This window comes from Lactuca saligna, chromosome 5 (genome assembly GCF_052625555.1).
Source record: "Lactuca saligna cultivar CGN05327 chromosome 5, ASM5262555v1, whole genome shotgun sequence".
Classification (NCBI taxonomy): domain Eukaryota; kingdom Viridiplantae; phylum Streptophyta; class Magnoliopsida; order Asterales; family Asteraceae; genus Lactuca; species Lactuca saligna.
The window spans coordinates 292,991,675-293,002,651 of record NC_136421.1 but is presented as its reverse complement, the minus strand read 5'-3'; the positions used below and the strand labels follow the sequence as shown (position 1 = coordinate 293,002,651).

Genomic DNA, 10,977 nt, shown 5'->3' with positions numbered 1-10,977 from the left:
TTTTGTTTTCATTTGTTTGTGTCATTCAACATTTATAAAATATGATGTTTTTAAAAAATACTAAGTAAATGGAAAAGATTTTATAAAACATTTTAAATTGATAATAATAGATTAGATAAAGTAAAAAACCATTGAAATAGGTTACACATTGAAAAAATATTTAATTATAAATTCAAAGTAATACAAAATTGCAAAATGATCCATGTGGTATATTAAAAATTGCGACTTTAGTTCAAAAAGTTTTGGAGTTGCAACATCGGTCTAAAAATAGTTTTGTTGCAGATTTGGTCTAGTTTTTTTTAAAAACCTTAAAATGTCTGATTTATCATTTGAATTTTGTTTTTATTAATTTTCTTTTATTACATCAATTAAAAAAGCAAAAAGAAAATACCAACCGCCCCCTCTCTTTATCTCTCCATTTTTCTCTCTCTATCTCTCAAAAGATAGTTTCGAAAAAAAATGTCATCCCTCTATATCTTTATGTTTTTGCAACATCCCTAAACTCATGATAAAAAATTTTGTTTTTCAAAATCATTTTCGTAAACCACCAGATATATAAAACATTTTTTCCAAACATAAATGTAAAATCAAAGTATCTAATAACATCTCTCAATCATAAATCCTAATGATATCGTGTACAATCATGCATTCGCCTTGCCTCGATCATCTGATGCACCTAAAACCACAAAACCAACTACTATAAGCCAAATCTTAATGAGTTTTCCTAAAGTACCCCACACAACAATATATAAGAAATGCATGTGTATAAGACCTACAACACAAGGCTAGACCTCTACTTGAGCGTTCAACAATAAGCTGAACCGCTTTTGAGCCTACATCATAAGCTGGACCGCTCTTTTGGTCCCATAGTATCAACTGGACCGCCTGGGTATCTTAGTCTTCAGCACAAAGAAGTACCGCCTTAATCTAACTACACCATGTTGACATATAGAAACAATAATGAATAACCAGCAAGTACAGGTAATCATACAGATCTACCAGTCTAATAGACCACTACAACATAACAACAACCTATATACCAGGATACATAACTCAACTGAGTGGGCCGATATCGGTGCCTTCGACCTACGAGCACAATGAGGAAACCTCACCTTAAAGTCTATAAGGTAACTAAATTGATACATAGCTCCAATTACCGACTCTACATGACACATATTCAACAAACAGCGACCAAGCCTCAATCTACTACTCAAATACCCTAAATGAATTAAAGTTGAACTTGGTAGAATTCAATGATCAACAGTTAAAAGTCAAAGGTCAACATCAGCCAGGTTATGTCATGCGTAACAGCTCTGCATCCCGTGTAGAGCATCAAGTGGCTTTTACGGGACAAAACAAGGGTATGCGTTGCGTAGCTATAATTACGTTATGCGAACTACACTGGTGTGCTTTTTTCTCATTAAGTTCTTAATATAGAATATTATATCAGTAAACTTCCATATCTAAGCTAAATGAACGTCTTAATGGATAAAGTTTCTCACTTTATCCATTTGCAAACATATTAAGGACACCAAACCAAACCCTAGAACCAAAAAGCCATCCATTTTCCAAAAATTCATGCATGGGGAAATGAGAGTGACCAAGCTCTAATTTTTATGTCTTAACAACTCCAAAATCGACTGGAAATGATACCCTAATGGCCCATGGTGGCCCATACTCATAAGAACCAAAGTTATGGAGACAAAACATGGAAATTCTTAAGCATAAACTAGATTTATCATAAAAAATCATAAAGGTGGAGACTTTATACCTCTTGGATATGTATGAGAGAAAAGAACTTCTAGATCCAAGACTGATTTAAGCTTGTAAGCAACTCTACCACTTTCTTATTTCTTTAAAATCACAAAAATAAATAAATAAACTCTTTAAGCTCACAATATACTAAAAATAGAATTTGGGTATCAAAGGAACGAAGGTTGTGAATGGAAGGGTCTCATGAGAGTTAAATCCCTTAAATAGGGCTCAAAACTCCGAAAATAGGGCTTGGGCTTTGGGAAAGTACGTGTTGCGTACCAACATCTACACTCTGTGTAGATCATCAAAACCTCGACTCTAAGTTTCCTTCTACGTAGTGTGTAGAAGGCTATCTATGCCTTGCGTAGACACACACCCAACACCAAAGCTTAAAAGAATAAGGGAAGGAATTTACTTGAAAGTATCGAGTGCTTTACTTTTATTGGACCTATGGCACTGACTGTGATATATGCACACTGACCTTCGTTGTTCACTATTGACACCGACGAAGCTCTGTTCGTCTTCTTCAGAGCTCACAAGGATGATATACGGCAACACTATCTGACAACACACCTTTTCCGAATATGATTTGGCAACTCCAGTGAAGCTTTGTTCTTTATTATCTATGTACCACCAATGACAATGACTTGCTAGAGAAGATGAATATCGTCGGTCGCCTAAACTTTATATACATGAATAAGGAACCAATTGGGTGGGGCCTGGTTACCGGATCGTGTATTCAAGAGGTAAGATTCATAACATGAGGATGATCAGACGCATACAAAATCAAAAATCGTATTTGGATTTTTTCGAAATCATAAATAGTTTATGTGACTTTATTCAAAATATGGTTTCATTGATAGAGTTTCTATATGTGTTGAAGAAAAAAAATCCAGAAATATGGATTGTGTGTTCATGAGTAATCATTAATAGATATATTTTTTCGAAAATAAAAAATAAGGAATGAACAAGAATAAATTCAAAAATAGCTCTCTATAAGTTTACCTAGGAGAGAGAGAGAGAGAGAGAGAGAGATAGAGAGAGAGAGATTTTTTTAATTGACATAATAAAAAAAATAAAAAAATAAAAAAATAAAAATTATAAAGCAACCATTTTAAAGTTTTTAAAAATTTTTAGATTAAAATTAGAAATTTTCTTAATTGACGAAATAAAAAAATAAAAAAATAAAATTTATAAATCAACCATTTTAAAGCTTTTAAAAATTTTCACCTACAATAAAATTAGGGAATATAACTTATCAAGGTAATTAACTTTTCGGTATGTTCACATCTGGGTAATTATCTTTTTTTGTACATATGTAGGTAACAAACTTTTTGAAAGTGTTCACATATGACCATTATGACCTGCTATAGCAGGTTAAATCCTAGATGTGAACGATTTCAACAAGTTTGTTAGCTAGATGTGTACAAAAAAAATAGTTACCCAAATATGAACAAAACGAAAACTAAAAATTAAATTATATGAATGGTCCCTGTGGTTTGGGGGAATTTGTAGTTTTGATCGCTAACTTATTTTTTTTAACTTAAATGGTCTTTACTATTTATTTTTGTTGCGCGTTTGGTCCCCGTCTTACCTAAAAATACTATTGTATCTCCTCGGATGATCTCTACTATTTATTTTTTAATTAATTTAATTTTTTTAACTCGGATGGTCCCTACTATTTAATTTTGTTACGAACTTGGTCTCTGTCTTACCTAAAAAGACTATTGTGCCCTTATTAATTTTTTTTAATTAGTTGTCTTGTTTATGTACATATGCTTTATATGTTTAAGAAAAATTAGTAGACCTCACATATATGTATCTCCTCACCATCCCATCTTTCATCATTCTCAACTTCTATTTATTTTTCATCTTTAGTGATATCGACGTCTTCATCATCACTTCTTTTTTCGGTCCTTCAACTCCGTCGAATCAACACCACAACCCACTAAAGATGAAGAGACAGTAGGTTATGGTGTTGGTTCGTCAGAGTTGAAGTACCAAAAAAAAAACGGTGAAGACGTCGATGTTAGTAAAGATGGAAAAGAAATAGAAGATTGGTAGGATCAAAGATGAGATGGTGAATGGTAAGACTCAAATTAAATTTCTCAAATGTGGTTTCAGGTTTACGATGATGAGATACATATATGTGGGGTATATTAATTTTTTTTATAAAAAATAAATACATAAATAAGAAAATTAATTAAAAAAATTAATAAGGGAAAAATAGTATTTTTAGATAAGACAGAGACCAAACGCGTAACAAAAATAACAGTAAGGATCATCCGAGTTAAAAAAAAATTAATTAAAAATAAACAGTAGAGATCATGCGATGAGATACAAATATGTGTGGTCTATTAATTTTTTTAAATATGTAAAAAATAAATACATAGATAATAAAATTAATTTAAAAAACAAATTAATAAGAGCACAATAGTATTTTTAGGTAAGACGGGGACCAAACGCGCAACAAAAATAAACAATAGGGACCATTTAAGTTAAAAAAATAAATTAGCGACCAAAATCACAAATTCCCCCAAACCACAGGGACCATTCATGTAATTTAATTTTTAATTTAGGTAACAAACTTGTTGAAACATTCACATCTAGGATTTAACCTGCTATAGCAGGTCATAATTGTCATATATGAACACTTCCAAAAAGTTTGTTACCTAGATATATACAAAAAAAAAAATAGTTACCCAGATGTGAACATACCGAAAAGTTAATTACCTTGATAAATCATATTCCCATAAAATTATCGTTGAACCGGAATTCAAAACTTTTTAAATTAAAATAGTAATTTTTGATATGTTACATGCACCACTTTTACGATTTTGTCTAAAATTAATAAAGCCATGAGATAACAATAACTTTTAATTTTAGTATAGGTTAACCAATATATTCTTATTACCTAACTCATTAACTCATTGTTACTAATATGAATATAATATTTTATTTAAAGTTATTATATGTTAACAATTCGACTAGTATTTATGTTTTCTATTTGTTTCATAATTTTCTTTATTTAGATATAATATTTTATTTAAAGTTATTATAAATCAGTTTTCATAAACAAATAAGTATATTTATAACGTTAAATACATGTTTCTTAAAATTTAGATGTATTATTTGTTAATGAACAATGGTGTTTGTGTAAGTACTAAAACCACAACTCCCTCTCACCTTCTTTTTCTCTCCCTCTCTCTCTCTCTCTCTTTCTCTCTCTCATACATCAACACACAGTGAATAAATATACTTTCTGTTGAAACTTGAAAGCATTGAACTCCCATGGCCGATGAGTTTAATGATTCAAATCACTCGAGCTTACTCAGTGCTGATCAGTACATCGTTAATCCGAATCCATTGAGTTCGGAGTCTGCTTTCACCGGCTCATGGGGATCTTCTTCTTCGTTTCTGAATACGTCGTTCGGGTCGGAGCAGGATTCAAGCGAGACTGACAACGACGATGGAGACGAGTTCGTTGCTGAGTTGACTCGAAAAATGGCGGATTACATGCTTCAAGAAGATGACGATGATAATTCTTACGATAAGTACACATCTCCCGAAGGTTATGTTTCTCAGAAACCGGTCTCCGAGGTTACTGGAAAACCCTAATTTCTTACGTAATACGATTTATTTGCTTGTTTTGTAATCTGCTGATGTAATCGTATCAGGTAAAGCATCCAAATCAAAACCGAGTTACGGAAGACTCGAAGCGGGGAAGGAAAGGAAAGATGACTGAGTCGACTCAGCAGTTGAAATCTTCCAGTTCCAAAGGATCGAGAATGCGTCCAGTGTGTTATGGACCAATGACGTCGCCAACCGGGTCGGGTATGAGAGCTATTTTCCTCAACGGGCCGGGTTCAAAAAACGGGTCGAATGGAACCGGTGTGTTCTTGCCTCGTTCAGCCACCGATGCAACCGCTAACCGCCGCAAAAAACCAGGTACCACTTGCGTCTTAGTTTACACATCCACTAATCTTATATCACTAATTAAAAGTCATTGTAAATAATTATATACAAAAAATAAATAAAATATCTATTATTTACGTTTTAAATCAATATCTAAGAAGTATCCTAAATTATGCTAATTAAATTAAATTTGTGTTTTTTTTAACAACATAGTTGCCATTTTCATGCGAAACATAATCTTGTTGGTCAATTTTAGGCTTATTTATAGACAATTGATGTATGATTTGTTGGACACCTATAGTGTAAATACCATATGCTTTACAAGATTTTTTTAAAGTGGTTTCAACCTTGGAATCATCGAAAATTTGATTGATAGTTATGCAAGAAGGTTGTATGGCATTAAATACATGTAAAAGAATTATTAAAAAAATAAAATAAAAAACATCAAAATATCTGTGCTATAAAGTTATGAACGGCAATTGACACGAGTTCTTTGTGGACCCAAATATATGGTTGATGTCAACATAAAGTATGCATGTATATGTTTAAGGTTATTTTTGTGAATCTTTTTATACATTTTGTTTTTCGTTAGCGAAAACGAAACACAATATATTCTTATTCTTATAGATTTAAAGAATCCTTAAAAAATGTTACAAACAAAATATATCAAAGCGGGGAAGCCAGGGATAGTCGTGGTCCTAAGTAATTATGATGAAGACAAATGTAGGGTAGCAAAAAAGCAAGGATGAAGTGGACATGACACATACTAAGAAATAGCCTATTTTTCATGTCCGCTTATTTAAATATCCTTAGATTCGAATGTGTATGTATCTCAAGTGATCGATGTTATTGTTATTGTTTCATAAAACCATAGTGTATGTGCTTATTAGTTATCACATTCAGATCCTCAAATGCACAAAAATAATAATAATAAATAAATAAATAATAAAAAATAAAAACACATAATCAAGTAAGGAATACCGATCTATATCAATCATTAGAAGACTCATAACAAAGTGTTAGAGGTAGCACACGTAATTTTAGAGCTAACACATTGAAAAATTACACAATACCGATTTTTTTTCAAAGAATTGTCATTGCACCAAATTTTTTGAGGGGTAGAGCACTAACTTGCCTCGATTATCAAAACAATAATCTCATGAAATTAAAGAAAAATAAATATATTCTTGTTTCTTTCAGTTTGAGTTCTCTTAATATCAATTAAAGTCTTTACACATTTAAATTCCTCTTTTTTTTGGTATAAAAATTACAATAATTGATTATAGTTAAGCTTTTTAATTGCTAAAAAATCATTCGTGTTGCTCTAATAATTGAGACTTTATGTATTGAATTTTTTTCATCAAAACTTTTTGCATGATATATTGGATTCCTTGTGTACTTGGAATATTTCCATTGGCTTAGAATCTTAAATGTGTATCCGAAATGATTCTTTTTTTTTTTTCTCGAATATTCAAAATTCTTGGATTATTAGTTCTGCTCACAGACACAACCAATGGGCCCACCCAAAGAATATCATATTATTTTAGAATAAAAAACTTGTTTCTTCCTCTTACCTTTTTAGCATGACATATGCTATCAATAATAAGATAATTATTTGCAAATAATGGATGTACGGTATTTATTTCCTATTAATATTTTTAAAAGATAAAATTGTATTTGATATAAATATAAATTTAATATGGCCCATTAGAGAAAAACTTTACTAGAAGTTTCTCATATCAATTTTTTTTTTTTTTTGAAGAATTTGTTAATTTTTAAATCGATTATACAGGTTGTTCAACAGTGCTCGTTCCAACAAGAGTATTACATGCATTAGAACAACATTTCAACAACATGAAATCGCGCTCACCTACAAATAACATGCATCATATTCGATATGATAATTCCAATTTCAATGGTATGTTTTGCTTAATTATTAACTTTTTGAACAATACATATTACTTGGCTTTATATATGATTACAAACAAATTCGTAATGTTAAATTGTCCTTACTTATATTGTAGGCCAAAGAGATGGTATGCAACACAAGTTGCAAGTGTCGTCAACATCAACTGACCATTTAGAGAGGAAACTCCCTCAAGAATGGACTTATTAATGAAATAATAATAATAATAACAATAATAATAATAATAATAATAATAAATTTGATCAAATAAATATCTTTAACAAATGATTTCTCAAGTTAGAGGTATTAGTAATAAGAAACATCTATGAAAATCCAAGAAGTGCATAAATAAGTCAAGGCCTAGTTAGTTCGAGTAATTATCTATGTGCATTAAGCGTTGGTGTACCGAGGGGGTTAAAAGCCAAAAGTTGATAATGTGGAGAGAAAAGTGAAGTTTTATTAAGTTAAGGGGTGTTTGTTTTAAATTCTTAATTTCAAGTGGACGTTCTTGTAAATTAAAATTGATTCCGTTCAACTTTTAAGTCGCGATCGTGACATATGTATTTGAGAATCGTTTCCTTGATAATTAGTATGTAGCTAAGGGTTTCCGGCTTTCCGCTTTTCGCTTTTCGCGTCAGTGAATGATGGTGTATATACCTGCAGTTTATTTTATATAGAGTAAATTACACGAATGGTCCTTATGGTTTGGGGTAATTTGCATGTTTGGTCCCTAACTTATTTTTTTAACTTGGAAGGTCCCTACGGTTTGTTTTTGTTATGTGCTTGGTCCCTACAGTTTGTTTTTGTTACGCACTTGGTCCCTGTCAGGGTCGGCCCGTGGACATGGGCAAGCTGGGCGACCGCCCCGGGCCCCCAAATGCTACAGGGCCCCAATTTTTAACTTGTTATTTTGGTTATATATTAACAGTCCATTACTTTTTAGCCTATTGGACTACTTCAAACCCCAATACTCTGATCAGGAACTAATCCAAAAGATGGAGCATGGGAGAGAATGAGACTTACCTGGCGTGCATCCTAATTTCAAGGCGTCGTAACTCTTCAACAGTTAGATTTCTATAGAAAATCCAAACATTGTCGTGGAAAATCGAAACGACGTCTTCTCCAAAAGCAAGAGTTAACGATCATTCTTCTATTTCTTATTCAATATTTCAAGTTAATCGATTTCTTTCATTCTTTTCTGATTTTTTGAATTCGTCCACAACAACCATTAGTGAATCAAATGTTATTTTAGAATTGAGAGACTGATTGTGTCTCGTTCTTTTCACGATTTCAGAAAACGGAAAACTCTATTCTTTCCCTTCTTGTTGTTGATTTCCTTTTACTGATATAGCACCAATGGGAAGTTAATCAGGTTATTTGATTTATTTTAGGAATTTGACCTAGAGATTTAAATCGAGAGTTCCAGTCACTGCCTCTGTTGGATTTCTTTCTCAATTGCTAGAAATTTGGAGGTTCGGTTTTCAGAATCGACCGTTAGAGGTGAAATTGATTTATGATAATATGACTGTGAATCTATGTATGTTCTATCGCTCTTGAAATTTCTTATTCTTTTTTGAAATTCGATTTTTATGAGGCTGTTCAAGTTAGAGACATAATCAAATGTTAATATTTTTGAGTTAGAGATAGTTCTTGAACTTTATTGCTTAATTTCAATTTGTAATGTTAATATTCTTATTTTTGATTCATGAATGGAATTCTTTTTTATTTCTATTTCTATGTTTTTGATATGTATAGAATTTTCTATTGTTGTATAGTTTTTTCAACTACTTCTAGGTTATTAAAAACAACAAGTATTCTAGATTTAAGCAATTCACCTAACAACTTTTTGTCGATTATAAATCTACTTCAGTTGGAGGTCAACACCTTATGTACAGGTACAGAACTGAACAAGTTAATGAAGAAACAAAGGGGATGAGACTTTAGTATTTTTGTACTTCTAATAGCATTGTACTTTTAATTTTCCTCATTCTATGGTGTACGAATTTAAATGTATTGTTATGTATGTATAAAATAGTGTAATATACGAATACATAAAATTTTCGAAAGGGCCCCATTTTTTAATTTGCCCCGGGCCTCCGATCCTCTTGGCCCGGCCCTGGTCCCTGTCTTACTTAAAACGACTATTATTTAAATAAGAAAAAATGGTGGGGTAGGTAAGGTAAGGTGAGTGGGGTAGGGTTGGGGGTGTGTTTACTTAAATAAATTAAAATATCAAGGGAAAAATAGTATATTTAGGTAAGATAGGGACCAAGAGCGTAATAAAAACAAACAGTAGGGACCTTCCGAGTTAAAAAAATAAGTTAGGGACTAAACACGCAAATTACCCTAAACCATAGGGACCATTCGTGTAATTTACTCTTTTATATATTTCTATATCAATGCTTCAGGTTTTTGTTTATATAAAATATAGACAGAATTTCAAACACATGATAAAGTACAGAAAAGAAACCCAAATTATTTCTCATATGAATATCTTATCAAACACCTTATCAAGATTAATATGTAAAATATCGTCAAACCTTAAGAAAAGTTTTTCCAGTTCTCTTTGATTGCTTTCTCTACACACCCGAATGAAACTCTATTTTATTTTTCAAAACTTGTTAATTTTTGTCGTTCGACCAAAATTCAACTCAATAACTTTGTCATTGATATAATTGATAGAATTTTTTTAGTATAGAATGATGCAAGAAAATTTATATGAAATTAATGCTATAATAGAAACAAAGGAACAATGCTAAAACAAAGAAAACATGATATGTGGATTGGTATATGTAGCATCTAACATGTTCCTAGGTTAGTATGTAGAAAACATATTATTACACTCAAAACTTCACATCATCATCCTAATCATATATCGTGTTATAATACCAACCGTAAAATGAGCAACACCAAATATCATGATATAACACCTCTTATTTATTTATTTATTTTTTTCCAATTTTTTTAATTTCTATTTTTCCAAATTTTTCTTGATATTATTATTTATGTCATAGTATTTATAAAAAAAACATATAAATTAACAAATTTAATTTAATTAAATCATAAGTTAAAGATAGCATTAACTAAAAACGACATTACAAAAAAAAACATTTGAACGGAAAAAATAAAATAGTTAAAAAAAACCATAATAACAATATAGTAGTCCTCTTCCAAATATTTCTTTTCGATCTTTTCCTTCATCATTCGGAGCACTTTCACTTATCTCGGTGCCATATTTTCCTTGCTTGTCTGAAGAATTGTCAAATCCTTCGTTATTCGATTTTCCTCCGCTTGCTGGCGAAGGAACTCCAAATACTCACGTATTTTTTAATTGCAATTTCGTTGTGGGTGTCGAATTTCTCTTTCATTTCTGCATGCTCTCGAAGCTTATTTTCTCGCAT

General features: G+C 31.3%; 1 protein-coding gene across 1 annotated transcript; it reads left to right on the top strand.

The window, feature by feature from the left end:
* The first annotated feature begins 4,901 nt into the window (after nt 1-4,901).
* LOC145048210 (G patch domain protein) lies at nt 4,902-8,248 on the top strand. Its single transcript, XM_078996646.1, has 4 exons — nt 4,902-5,355; nt 5,433-5,703; nt 7,463-7,588; nt 7,695-8,248. Exons 1-4 carry the CDS (start codon nt 5,047-5,049, stop codon nt 7,784-7,786), a joined length of 798 nt encoding a protein of 265 aa, XP_078852772.1. The 5' UTR covers nt 4,902-5,046; the 3' UTR covers nt 7,787-8,248.
* Nucleotides 8,249-10,977: the final 2,729 nt, after the last annotated feature.